The sequence below is a fragment of the Pteropus alecto genome, unplaced genomic scaffold (genome assembly GCF_000325575.1).
Source record: "Pteropus alecto unplaced genomic scaffold, ASM32557v1 scaffold52, whole genome shotgun sequence".
In the NCBI taxonomy this organism is placed as follows: domain Eukaryota; kingdom Metazoa; phylum Chordata; class Mammalia; order Chiroptera; family Pteropodidae; genus Pteropus; species Pteropus alecto.
In genome coordinates, this window is record NW_006433941.1 from 4,165,342 (window position 1) to 4,180,202 (window position 14,861).

The window sequence follows — 14,861 nt, forward strand, 5'->3', positions numbered from 1 at the left end:
CACCAGGGGCCGCCCCCGTCCCGCAGCCGGCGCCCCGGCCAACCGTCGCCTCCGCGGTCAGAACCCCCGGGAAGGAGCCGGGAGGAAGCGGGGAGAGGAGGAGAGTCTTTGTGGAGGGAGAAGACGCGTGAGGGGCGTTCTGTTATGACAGAGGAAAAATAAAGCGTGCTGAAACGTGCGTCGTTCCATCCTTCCTTCGCACCCCCAGAGCACTTTGCTGGTATTTTAGGTGGCATTACTCCCTCTGCTTCGGTTTAGGGTTATGTTGAAGAGTTTACTCCTGGGGCTGAAGAGGTGGGGGTGGGGGATGAGCTCCTTGCCAGCAGCAATTTGCAGGTGGTTGGATGAACCTCCGTATCCCCAGGACTGCTACCTTCTAGGGGAAGGGCAGGCAGTGAAAACCTCTAGAAGGCTAGGGGTGTCCAGTGGGGAGGGATTGAAGAGGGGGTGTGCGAGCTTCCTAACAAAGAGCAGGAAGAGGGGGCCAGCCAGCCGGGAGGGCCACATTCAGTGCAATCCTTTACCTTGTCTCTGGAAAATGACCCTCCACTTACAGACCCACAAAGAATGAAACACCGAGTGCAGATGCCTTAAGGTGGACTTGGCCAGAATCTGTCCTTGAGTGTTTCTACTCACAGTAGCTAACTTTTCTAATCTTGTCCATTATCAGTTCTTTCAGGGCAAAGGTCATGCATAGTTTATGACCCATCCTAGCACCCAGCATATTTAATACGTACTCAGGCTTAATGAGTTGATGTGTGGACCTAGCCCTGGGAAGACTGAATCCAAGTGTGGTTACCAATTAATCTACTGTTGCTGTTGAGACGTCGTCTTTTGACAAACCTCACCCCCCACCAGAGGAATTTAGCAATGGTTGTTTGGACTCCCACAGCTACAAAGACTTCCCAATCATTTTCTAAGGCCAGGAAGAAGGGCACATTCATAAAACCTCTTTTTGAGGCACTACCATCCAAGACCTCCTGGATATATACCGTGTCTGCCACCAAAAGCCTGTGCCCTTTTTAAAGACAAGAACAGACCCAAACAAGATAAATAGGGTCTGTCAGGACCCCAGCCTCGCCTCTCCTAGCAGCCTCTTTTCATTTATGCTGCCTCTCAACTTTACAACCCCTTCCTTCTATCAAAATAGGCAAGGGCCTAATTTCTTCCTCCATTTAGCTCTTTCAGCCCTTTATTTCTCTCTGTGGGATGCCCACCACTCTAGGAAAATGAAGTGCTGTTTCCTAGTAGGTCCTTAGCCTTCAGCTTCATTTCTCTTAGCTTCTGCCAATCCATTTCAGTTCTAACGGATATTATGACAAGTCCTTAATAAGAAGCATGCCATTGGACTCCTTTCTTCTGAATAAAGTCTCTCCCTTTTTTGTTTCTTAAGCATCTCCGGTGCCAGCGAGTGCCTGAGATCTGACCCCAAATGAATGTTAACAAATGCTGTTTCCATTGAATAATCTAAGGCACAAGAAAGGATATATTGTAATATATATTTTAAACAAATCAGACCACAACAACCCTGAAGCAGTCAGTAACGTGTTTGTGTCTAAAGAAATAGTAAGCAGAATATCAAAGCCATAGATGAATGCAATCAGTATACAGTGGTCCTTGGTTGACAGTGGTGGCTAAATTATTATTCTAATGTAATCTTTCAGACATTGTCTTGGACTAGAATATAGTTTTTACCTTAGTTCCTTTTCTTCATTAGAAAATATATCTTTGAACTCTCAATTCTTGAAATCCATGGGCATAGTTGAATGACCTTAACTGAAAAATTCCCACCTTTGGGCTTATGAATTTGTTGTGTGTGAGCTCAAAAGTATCACTTGACCTGACTGACTCTCTCTCTCTCTCTCTCTCTCTCTCTCGCCACATCACTGAATTCTGACCCATACTCTTACTAAAATCCCCACCAGCAAGACTGAGATGACCCCTAGGAGCAGGAGCCCTCGCCGCAGTATCAACTGCCTCCCAGTCAACTTTGTCATGTCCCTTGGATGGACCTGAAGATGTTCTTCTTGGTGTATCTGCTGATCCAACTGGGTCTCGTCTTTTTTTTCAACATCTCTCATTAAAGTTTCTCCACAGTTTTCTGGGCCCACTAGGGGAAAAAGGAACTTAGTTAACAACTTAAAAGGATTTTTTTTTTCTATTGGTATAAAAGATGTGTAAAAGGTGATGTGTATCTGTGTTACTAGCTGGGAGAAAGTTTATTCAGGAAGCAGTTCCTACACTGGATAAATAAAAGAAATTCTACCTCAGAATGCCTCTCCATTCACTCACAAACACTGACTGGATCCCACTGTCATAAGCTTGGGTCCTCCAGGGAGCTCTGCCTCACTGCAAGAACTTGAGAAATGCGGTCGCTGTCTAAGTTAAAATTCATAGGGGAAATTTTCAAGGGGCCAACATCCATATAATCATTTTGGAAAGAGAACAAGGTCAGCGGAGGAGAAAAATAACCTAAGAAATAATTCAAGGTTATTCACAGAACTGAAGAGAGATGGAATCTTCATGCCAGAAGGCCTACCAAATATTTAGCAGGATAGTGACTCAGACCTAGATATAGTCTCACGACACTTCAGAATAGTAAGAATAAGGAAAATAACCTAAAAGCTCCTCCAAACAATAATCTGTTTAAAGCCCAAGTGTGTTTGCCTGATGAACAGGTGAACCCCACTGACACAAATATACAAATGTCAGTTTCCAAGATCAGGTCAAAGCACAGGGTTACCACATATTAGAATTATCTGTAGAATGCTTGCATGAGCATCATAAATTAGCCAAGGAATTGGCTACCTGCAGCCTTTAATCATATATAGCAATATGTTAATGTCTGGAATTAGAGCAAACAAACTTCAAGTCTGTTACCGCAAATTAAGTGTTTCTTGACTTTATTGTTTGTTTTTGAAACATTTTGCCCTATTTAAGTGGGAGCTCACAGCAGCAAATCTAGTTGTGTGCCATGAATGGCCCCTACAGGACCATCTAGCTAGGCCTGTTCCAAGAGTGGAGGTAGTTATATCATACCTGGGTAAGGTAAGTCTTGAGAGAGAGAAGTCCCATCCTGGGCCATATTTAGTTTCACATTGGCATGTACCTGAGCCTAGAAGATGAAATGCAAAGTAAATCCACAAAGCTTTACCATAGTGTTGTTAAAACATTTGACTTGACTACTAAGTTTAGGAAGAGACAAGCCATTGTCTTTAATTGACATGTAACACTGGAGCTTCTCTAGTTGACAAGTATACAATCATTCCTCGTAATGATTGATGTGGGGGTCAGTGGGTGGGGGAAGATTGGACGGAAAAGCACAAGATGAGGGGGAAGATGGAAACCAAGATCATTTGTAGTTATCTCTTTTTTTCCCTTCATCCCTTTAACCTATTTTTCGGACCCCACACTGACCCTAGAAAAATGGAGAGAAAAGTGCATACAAATATTTTAACAGAATATTTGGGGTGTATAAAAAACAATATCCGGATAAATCTGATGGCATCCCACCTTTCTCTTCAGTTCCAAATCTTGTCCTGAAATTGGCTTTTCAGGCACAAAGGCGGAAGCCTATCATGAGATACAAGGAAGAAAAGAACCCCCTATTTTTCTATTCGATGAATAAACAAAGGGGAATGGATGAGGCAAGGGTCATCTGGCTCTTCACATCTGTATTAAATGCTAACTGCATTTAATTAAAACAAAACAACAACAAAAAAGTAGCATTCATGATAAAAAGAAAAAAGAACCTTCCAAAATGGGGGGTGAGGAATGAGAGGAAGTGTGAGGAGAGAGAGAGAAAGCTAATTCTGTTTGTTTTCTAGGAGAGCAAATTTTACAGCGACATCGATGAGCATACTTACCTGTTGACAGGCTTTTTCCCAGTTTAGCCTAGCAATAAAGCCTAGAAAACACACAGCTTGACAGATCGTACAGATGATGATCCCCGACCATAGACCTGTAAGTGGAAATATTTAATAGAGGTTAATTTTGTGGAAAACCAGCCACCCTTGGGGAGTACGTTTCTCGTATCCCACTTCTGAAAAACTGCTTTTATGGCTGAGATGGAGCCAGAGATCTCTGTCCTGCTCCTTTGGTTTCCAGACGTTTTGGGGAGTCTCAGCGCTCCTTGGGGCTACTTCTTGGGGTTTTGGAATCAGAACAAATGTTCAGAATCATAATGCTTGGCTATTAAAATAGTGACAGTTATAAGAAAATAGAATTTCCAGAACAAACAACTTCCTATCGCTGATAGTACTACCAAACTACTGTACCGTGTTTTCTTCAAAAAAGGAGACTAACATTTTAAATATGCAGAAGTTACCAGTCATCTAAAGTGCTAAAGCCTGCTGGGAGCTACTTGCAAGATCTCACTTGCTTCAAGTGCAAACTTTGGGAAAAACCAGGGCAGGGTTGTCTGCAGAGAGATGATTTCACAAAAGGAGAGGCTGGTTGGGAATGGGCGATGGGAAAAGCCTTGTAGATCTCAAAGCACCATATAAACTGTACCTAATAAACCCACACAAAAACAGAGGAAGACCCCAAGGGATGAGGATTTTTTTGTTGTTAACTGATGACAGAATCAGAAACTCTAACAATAGCTGTGAGACAATGAAGATACAAATTGACAAAGGTCAAACCATCTACAAAAATAGAACTTTGACCCAGAACCTAAAGCAATCAGTCCAGAAAACCAACTTGTCCAGAAAACCAACCCCTTATCTATAATCAGCATCCCAGGAAGCCAGCCTGCTGTACTTTAGCCTTGTCGGAGGCCAGATTGCAATCTAGGAAGCTAAATAATAATTTCTGCAACAATTGGCCCAAAATAGCCAAGACTTGGTCAAGAACTGATAGCTTCCCTAATTTTTGTCCCTGCTTTCAACTTAGGACCAGACAGAGAAAACCAAACATGCACCCCCTAAACAATCTCACAATGCCCCACTTCGAGTCAGCATGCCTCTAGCTTCCCCAGGCCAACAACCTCTATCAGTGCACACACCTGAGCCTTCCCTTTGTTCCACTGTAAAGTTCCCCCACATCTTTGCCTGCCTTTGTCCGCCAAAATGCAAGTGACGGTGGCTGACTCCCTTGTTAGAGCAAGCTTTGAATAAATCGCCTTTGCTTGTCCCATTTGGTTGATCTTCGTTTATTTATTGATCCGGATAATGGTAAGGTAGCTAGACTGGGCTAATGGTTTATAGGTTGAGGTGGCCAGAGACAGTGCAAAGTTTACAACTGTGCTCCTTGGTACCATTCGCCCTTATATTACATTTTCCATGTGTAATCTTCCTAATATTTAGAATAAAGTTGGTGACTACCTGACATTCTTTTAATGAACTAGTCAAAGCACTATGTGTGTGTGTATATATATATATGTGTGTATATATATATATACATATACATACACACATATACATACACACAAATATGTATGTATATATACATGTATATATGTGTACAAAGTATGTACATATATCTACAGACAAACACATATATATATGCTTTCTCTTTCAAATCCAGTGTTCTCAATCCATAGAAACTACAAGCTCACCCTATCTTAAACAGAATGTAACCAGCTATTTCTAGGTGTAATTTGAAATTTATAAATTAGATTTCCAGGAATTTCACTATATACTATTTAAAAGATTCCTGTTTGACCCAACCTAAGAACCCTAAAACAGGATGGTTATTAGAATCTCCTTGGCAGGGCCCAGGAATCTGTGTATTTGAAAAGCCTCCTGGGGAATTATGATGACCACAATTTGCTGGAGTTGCCCATGAGAACCTGTGGCATTCTGATGCTCCTCTTGGCACTTGCAACCCTACCAGAGGTGACACAATATTCAAAAACAGTTGGTACTACGCTTTTTATAAGTGATAGGTGGCAGAGATTGACTGCAATCTTCTCATAGAGCCCTCACCAACCCAGAGTTCCTAACATTTGTTTAATTGAGGTGTAAATGACACATAGCATCATATTCATTTCAGACATACATCATCATAATTTAATATTTGTACATACAGTTGACCCTCAAATGTAGGGGTTAAAGGTACAGACCCCTGTGCAGTTGAAAGTCTGCATATAATCTTTGACTGCCCCTAAATTTAACTACAGTTGGCCCTATGCATCCTCGGAAAACAGTACTTGCTATCCGCAGTTGGAAAACCACTGTAGGGAATACAAAAAGACTGTTTTTGATCCATGGTTAGTTGAATCCATGAATGCGAAATCTGCAGATACAAAGGACTGACTGACTACATTTATTGAACAAAATCCACATATAAGTGAACCTGCACAGTTCAAATTCATGTTCAAGAGTCGACCATACTGTGAAATGATCATCACAGTAAGTCTAATTAAGATCCATCACCACACAGTTCTTTTCTTCTAGTGATAACTTTTAAGATCTACTCTCTTAGTATCTTTCAAGTATATAAAATATTATTTTTAGCTATAGTCGCCATGCTATACATTACATCCCCATAACTTATTTATTTTATAAATGGAAGCTTATACCACAACATCACTTTTAAGTGATTCTTAACCCCCTACACTTTGCACATAGTAGGTATGTTTTATTAATGATTTAGTGGGCCTAGTACAGCACTTGGGACACAGATGCATCTATATTTTTTGATGGATTCCTTTAATATTTCCCTTAACTATGCCATTGTCAAATCTAAAATATGAGTAAAGCCAGAAACTCAGCTAAATAATTTTCTGCACCATAATGCAGTGAACTTTGCATTGGTGACTCCGTTCTTTGAACATCTCATGTATTTTTCATTAAAATATTATTGAACTAGAGAAAAATGTGCAACATAATGGGACACCCTGGTCTAGAAGTTTACTCTAGATATCAGATGACTTCTCATCACTTCTGAGCCTGCCAAGTACTGATGGATGAAAACAAACCATGCTTAAGTCAGTCACTTCCTCATCCAAAGATAATGTGTTCAAATTTTAATAGTCATTTATTAACTGCCAATGTATTCCAAATTATTATTTTAGAAATCAAAGCTGGGCAGTCATATCTTTCTCTACTTAAAAAAAAAAAATAGCTCTGGTAATTTCAGATGTGTATTAAGTTCTTTTCTCCAAATGTAGTAAGGTAATAAAGAGGTCCCCTCCACCCCTGTCTTTCTTCTGGGCTATTCACACACATCACACCCATGGCCTTGTGGGGAGATCCACAAGACATACGGCTTAAAAAATTGTGCCAGGCAGGAGGTGAAGGTTGCAGAATGACAATGAAAGTGACATTGAGAGCACGGCTCTAGGGTCATTCCCTATGCATTGCCCTCCGTGAATCCTGCCAACTGTGTGGGCTAAGGCTCAGGGGGCATTGCTCTAGGATGTATGTAGCCACCATGGATGCTCTTGCAAGTTCTACAAGAATCACACCAATGTCATCCCACAGCTTCTCCTACCTCAACTATAAACTCTCCAGTATAGCCAGTTTACAATGGCCTCAGTTAGTCCTGCAGACTCACTCTCAGGGTCTTACCATACAAGGCTGTCACCAAAGGACAGAACAGGCGCCACAGAGGTACATTTCTGAATGCTTCTTCAGCAGTCCCTGCTGTCACAAACTTTGAAGAAGTAAGCATTCAACGACAGGACAAGGAGAGGAATAAAAATGTCATGTTGCTCTGCTCAAGTATGTCAGTGTGGAAGGTGGCCCACCTGGACAAGAAGGGCATGAACATGCAGCCCTGGGCCCCTGGCTACGTCCTGCCCCCTCCCTGCTCTCTGACAGCACAGAATGAATGTGGGAAGGCTCCAAAGTTCCAGAGCTCTAGATACAAGCCTATGTTATGTGCTCTGACAGTCATTTCTGGGGCACGTGAGTAACTCAACTCTGCCTGCCCATAGTTAAAGCTTACCAATCACTCCCAGTCTGGTTGCAAACATCAGCGAAATCCCGATCGGGAGACCAATCACATAGTACCCAATGGCATTAAAGATGGCTCCAACTTTCTGATTTCCACTTCCCCTCAGAATGCCACCACTTGTACACTGTAGGCAAATGATATTTACCAGTGTGAATGGTGCTGATGCTTTTGAAAGACACCCAATCCCTGAGCTGCCCCATTCCATGGAACGCTGACTTCAAATCTGTGATCATGTGCCAGTGTTCTTGTAAAGCAAATATAAAAATATTCAGTATTACCTCCCTACTCACCCACCTCCCCCACCCTCTTCTCTTTTTAAATTTACCATAATCAGAAGAAACACACAGATCATAAAAATGCTTAAGGGAATACTGCATAATACTTACGGCAAGACCCTCAAAGAGATGGGAAACAGCATAAATAGGAACCACTTGAGCCACTAGAGCAATGATTTCTCTGTTAGGAAAATAAGGCACATGGTGATCAGGAGACAAACATTTGAAAAAGTAAACTCTGAAGTTCCTCATTGACTGCACTTGGCTTCTGTGTATAACTGAAGAGGCTCATGCATTTCGGCCAATATCCTATTCAGGGACAACTCTACTGTTTCTTGGCCTATAGTGGAAACCAACTCTATACTATATCTCATGACCTTTATAAAAAATATATAGTCCATTCACTCAATGCAGACAGTTCAATCAAATGATTTGGTACTCCTCTTCCCCCACACAAAAAAATACAATTTGGGTTATAGTGCCATCCTACTTTTAACATGATTCCACGTGTGTCTCTCTGTGTGTCTGAATGAATGAAGCTCAACAGAATTAGAATTAAAGTTCTCCCTATGGAGCCACAAGGTTGGCAAGATATAAAAGCCATAGGTATAGTTTACAGAATTATCCTTGGTTCCTAGAAATAGGCCCTAACCTCTAAAGCTAGAAACTTGTATTTTAATGCTTATACTCTAAGAGAGACTAGAAACATGCTGCCATTGACCTGAGGAGACAAAAAATTCAAAATATCCTTGAGTGATTAACAGATAAAACTAGAACATTGTGTGGCAATAAATATTTGTTGAATGAATGAATAAGAAATCCAACACTGAACAAGATGGTTATCCCCCCCAACCCAAAATAAAGGACAGAAATACAGTTCTTTTATTCAAAATTAATTTTATTTTTGAATAGATAATACGTGTAAATGGTTAAACAAAATCAAACAATACTAAAAGGAAATTGAGAAAAAATTTTCTTCTACTACTTTCCCATTACCAGCCATTACCACCACCACCCCAATCAGGTAACAATTCTTATTAATGTCTGTATTTGTCCAATGTTTATGAAAATATAAGGAAATACAAATATATTTTCTTATTTTCCTTTTCTAGACTATTATTTCATATTATAGCACTCTCTATATGATGTTCTGCACAATTATTTTTCCACCTAATATGTTACATTCACTTCTATATTTCATCAAAATATATTATTTTTAATGTGCTGGTGAATGCTGTCTACTAATATTTTATTTTTTATTTTAAAATTGATATTAATAAGTGACATTGGTCTTTGACTTTTTTATCATGCAAACTTTATCAGAGTTTAATACCAATGTTATATTTGCTTCGTAAAAATTGGGGAAAATTTTCTTTTTCTGCTTTCAAGCATTGGAAATACCTATGTTTTAAAGGTTTTATAAAATCCTACTTTGGAACCTTCTGGAATTGGTGCTTTTTGAAATGTTAAAATAATTTTTCTTATTTCTTCTAAGAGAATCAGTCTTTTAAAACCTTCTATGTCTTCTGGGTAAGTTCTGATAAATTATTTTCCTAGAAAATTATTTATTCCTTTCAGATTTTTTAATCTACTTGAAAAAGTTGTGCAAACCAGTCTCTTATGCTTTAAAAATTATTGCGTGATGTTGTTGTTGTTGTTGTTTTAGTAATTTTCCCCTTTCTTACTTTACTTAGAGGTGTTCTCTCCCTTTTTTAAAAATTAGGTTGGGTATCTGTCATTGTTAAAATCTATGTCATCGATTCTGCCAATTTCAGTTAATCCTGGCCATTTTACAAATAATTTATTTTGCAAGTTTTTTATGGATCCTAATTTCATCGAAGGTATAGTTTCTGAGTCTTTTGTTTTTCATTCTTTTTTCTGCTCTGCATGGTTTCCAGAAGTGGACAGATTCAAAATCAAACATCTACCATGTTCCTATTGAAACCATCAGTGCAGGATACACTTCTGATAAAGTAGGTTCTGAATCTCTTTGAAGAAGTAAAAATGATTTCTGGTTGCCTTCTCAGTCATTCAGAAGTGAGGGATAGCTAAACACCTTATTTCCTCACAGCAAAAGGGCTGAGGCTGAAAGATAACACCTAACATCCGAAGTCAAAAGACAATTACCTGAAGAATAGATGGTAAACGTCAGTTCTGTTAGTTCTGTGTGAAAATTCACCTGTTTTCTGAATCCAGGAAGGAAGTCAATTTGCATTTTGTAATTGCTGATAAAATAGTCCCAAATAAGAGGTGTCTACACAATATATCTATATAGTCAGAATGTACCAGCTAGCTTCACTGATGAAAGCAACAAAACCAACCAAACAAACAGAATCTGCAGAGAAGAGAGGATTCATCTTGTATAAAATTTCTTCTTCAGTAATCAATCTGATGATGAGATTTTCAAAGACAGCTCATTTGGTCTGACAAATATATTATGCAAATACTGCAAACTAAGTACTCTGGCAGATTCTGAGATACCAAGATGGTTCTTGTCATTGGAACAAAAAAAAATTCACAGAAAATGTAAACAATGGTACCAAAAAGGAATTTCCTTCTTCAAAATACACGAGTATCCGGACCACCAGAAGCATGTATCTCCACCAATGCCCATTACATTGGCACTATAGATTATAGTTCCTGTGCCCTATCAGTTTTTCCTGAGTAACATCACTGAGTTTCTGACTTTGCAAATTACTCAGAAACCCTCTAAGACACAACAACCCCAGAAGGCTCAGCATGAAAGCACCTGCCCAAACATTTCTTTATCACAGATTTTACATTTCAAGAAAATGTCGGCACTCACCTGTCAGTAGTGAAAATGTACCCCACAAGATCCTTACAGCTTAACAGCAGGACACAAAAGGTTACAGCAAAGAGTTCTGGAGGTAAAATGGCAGAGAAACAGCACAGTGAAAAAAGGGGTCTTCAGAGAATGGGGAACCTGGGTTTCCGGTGCACAGACTGCTCGGGCGAGTCGCTGACTAAAAAGTCTAAGCACCTGTGACCAGCATGGAGACAACCGAGGACTTCTTGGCCTGCTTGATGTTCCCGGCACCCAGTGCATTCCCAATCCGGACGCTGGCAGCCACACTGAAGCCTGTAGGTATCTAAAAGGAAAAGGAAACAGTGAGAGGACTGAGCCGAGAAGAAGCCCTGCCTCTCGGCTCCATCCAGATCCTCACCGTGCACCTTCCCCAGGGAAGAGGAACCAGGTAAATAAAGTCTCACACTTTACTGGTAAAATTTGGTCCTAAAAGTTATGAGAAGACTCATTTGCAACATCTCCTTGTCTAGCTGGGATCCCCAAGGCTAACATGGAACCTGGAACCCCATGGCTGTGATCTTTATCACACACCTGGCTTTTCTACAGAGTTTCCAACCTCTGTCACATTTACCCTCTAGGTGTGGAAGGACAGACTGCCAGGAGCCCAAGCCAGGTCTGTTCTGAAAGATCATCAAGAAATCAGGTTTAGAAGACAGAATCCTAAAATGGTGACCTTCCCCCACCCAAAAAAATGTTGAATAAAAAAAACTTAAGAAAAAAAAGACCCAGAGGGTAGAGAGGGAGGGGAGAGGTAGATGGGGTAAAGGGGTTAAATATGTGGTGACAGAAATCTAACTACAGGAGGCAAAAACACAATATAAATATATATATATGCCTTACTGTTAAAATGTACAGCTGAAACTTTCTGGATTTCGTTAACCAATGTCACAGTAAATAAATAAATTAATTTAATTTAATTTAATTTAATTTTAAAAAATAGAAAACAAAGACACATACCAACCTAACAGCAGTGCTACCCTTCTTGTGAGGGCATGCGTGGGGGCAAAGGAGATACAGGAAAGCAGTATGGCATTATGGTTAGGAATGGGAATTCTGACACCAGACTTCCTGGGTCCAAATCCTGACTCAGCTACCTATCAGCTGTGTGACCCTGAGCAGGTTACTTACTCTCTCCAGACCTCAGTTGTTAACTATAAAAGGGATCTCATAATAGTACCTACTTATTAAGGTTATCGTGGGAATCGAATGAATCCATGCATTCTAATAACTGCTTAGAATAATGCTTCACATGTAGTAATTGTTCAGTAAAAATTAGCCATTACTATTATCTAAAAATTTACCACTTGAGAAATTAGTATTAATTTAAAAAAATTATCTCTCTTTTAAACATGAATTTTGCCTTATGACCAGGATTGCTAAAGGCTATAGAAAATCTGACACACACAGTGAGGTATATAAAAGAAATGGGAGACTGAGTCCCTAAGTGGGAGCAAACACATGGGTCTCCCAACAAATTATTTATTAGTCACAAAGAGAAAGAGAATAACTGGGTGGAGAAACCTGGCAGACAGTGCTTTAACCAATTAGTTAATATCGCCAATCAATAACGGGGCAAATCCACATCACGTGCCTCCTGAAATGATGCACGAGAATGACATAGCACCACTGCTATAGTATTCCTGCCAAATATGTAGGGTCAGAATGTGTTCAAGAGGAAGTATCCACTACAACGAATTGAGGGAAAGTCTGTGTATAATAGCTTCTATTCTTCTAAAAGATCAAGGTCAAGAAATACAAAGAAAGGCTGAGGACATGTTATAGATTAAAGGAATTAAAGAGGCAGGACACCTTAATGCCAGCGGGAGCGGTGGAGGTGGGGAATTAAAAAGGACATTATCAGAACAATGGATGGTATTTGAATATAGGCTAAGGAGAGATAGATAGATGATAGATAGATAAAAAGATAGATAGATATAGATATAGATAGATGTTAGAAAGAGCAAGCAAATGAGGCGAAATGTAAACAATTGGTTAATATGAGTAAAGGGTAAAAATCTTTAGATTAAGGAGAAACAAATATAAATTCTTATAAGCCTGCTGGAAAGCATATAGCAATATATGCAAGGCTTAAAATATAATTAAATTTCACTTTTAGGACTTTACCTTAATGAAATAATTGAACAAGTATGCAAAGATATTCATCCTAAAGTGTTCATTGAAGTGTTATTAATAATATAGAAACATTGGAAACAAACTATTTTCAAAAGCAGGAGATTGATTTTAAAATTACACTACATACAACAGAATACATACCATTAAGAATTTTGAGTTAGATATAGTTACTGGATTTATTGAAATATAAAACATATGCAAATATAAAAATGTTGAAGTAACAAATATAGGTTAAAAAATTCTGCTGAGAATAGAGAAAAAAAGCACAGGTCCTCAAGGGAATGAGTCTTTAGAAAACAAACAAACAAACAAAAAAACAAGAAATGCACTTTGTGCTTTTAAAATATAACCAGTCTTAAGGGCTGGGCTCTAAGCGTTACAAGTACTACAAACAATGTGAAAGCGCACATTCTGGCTTTAGTCCCTTTCCACATTACATACTCCCTTTCTCTCTCCATCTTTCATTTTATATTTCTAAAGTGCTTGCTATGGTGGGGGGAAGTAAAAGTGAAATTTTTGTGCAGGATTTTTTAAAACTAAAGGCTGAAGTCATCCTTTAGCCTTAATGAACTATGAAATATGAAGGCCTTAATTTTGTACAATAAAGTTTTATTTGTATTCTAAAAATAAAAATAAAGTGTAACTTGCTAGAGAAGAAAGCCCTTCAGAATTTCCAGTTGATGTTTTCAGTGAAACAGTTGAAAGAAAGCCTCTAACGGCTTCAGTTCTTCTCCAGCATATCAAAATTTGCTTCATTTTGAGGCTGAATAATATTCCATAGTATGGATAGACCATATTTTGTCTATCCATTCATCCATCAATGGACACTTGGGTTGTTTCCCCCTTTTGGGTATTGTGAATAATGCTGCTATGAACAAGGGGGTACAAAGACCTGCTCAAGACCGCTTTCAATTCTTTTGAGTCTAACCTAGGAATGGTCACACGAAGTTTTAAGAGGTTTCAGACCCAGGTAGGAGCAGAGGTTGGTGAGACACAAGGAGCTTGGCCCTCATTGCCATATATCCAGTGCCATCACCCTTTACTTCCCCACCTGCCCCCAAGGCATTTGTGTTGTGACAACTATTTGGCAAGTATAGCAATGAAATGAAATCTTTCAGATATGAACCATGTTAGGTAACAGAAGACTAGCAGTGAACAAGTCATTTAGAGCATCTCCCCAATTCCATTCACCTCACAGAAAGACCCCACCATACCAAAAAGACCCTCTCTGGCTCTAGGATGAAACTTCACTTTCGTGAATCACTTCACAAATTGTGGCTGAATGTTGTAAATGCCTGTGCTCATCCTAAGACTTTTTCCAGAGACATATCTAGCGCCTCCACACAACCGGTCTTGGACACTCACCATGAATACGACGACGGCTAGTTCATACACAATAGACTGGGCTCCCAGCTCCACCATGCCGAGGATACCTGTGAGCAGAGAGACAGCTGACACCACGCTTCTGGACAGAGCCCCCGTACTTCCACCAGCCATTGCTACCTATCCCCACACTGACCGCTCAGGAAGCTCCCGATCTCGTAGGCCCACCACTCAATGCACAGCATGAGCATGCTGGGGATGGCCAGGTGGAAGAAGGAACCCCAGTCCTGTAGGCACTCGAGAGACCACCCTGCAGATGGGACACAGACACGTTTACAATACATCCAGCCATCAGGCTGGAGCTCGAACTGAGATAAAACCCACGTTAAAGTTGGAAAATA

General features: G+C 39.8%; 1 protein-coding gene across 1 annotated transcript in view; it reads right to left on the reverse strand.

The window, feature by feature from the left end:
* Nucleotides 1–1,883: 1,883 nt before the first annotated feature.
* Nucleotides 1,884–14,861, reverse strand: part of SLC47A1 (solute carrier family 47 member 1) — a 31,105-nt gene continuing 18,127 nt past the window's right edge. The window contains exons 9-17 of the mRNA XM_006908419.1: nucleotides 14,657–14,770; nucleotides 14,503–14,570; nucleotides 11,179–11,287; nucleotides 10,984–11,059; nucleotides 8,289–8,358; nucleotides 7,894–8,026; nucleotides 3,867–3,961; nucleotides 3,040–3,115; nucleotides 1,884–2,110 (exon numbers count right to left, since the gene is read on the reverse strand). Coding sequence (XP_006908481.1) covers nucleotides 1,884–2,110; nucleotides 3,040–3,115; nucleotides 3,867–3,961; nucleotides 7,894–8,026; nucleotides 8,289–8,358; nucleotides 10,984–11,059; nucleotides 11,179–11,287; nucleotides 14,503–14,570; nucleotides 14,657–14,770 — 968 coding nt within the window. The remainder of the gene's footprint in view (nucleotides 2,111–3,039; nucleotides 3,116–3,866; nucleotides 3,962–7,893; nucleotides 8,027–8,288; nucleotides 8,359–10,983; nucleotides 11,060–11,178; nucleotides 11,288–14,502; nucleotides 14,571–14,656; nucleotides 14,771–14,861) is intronic.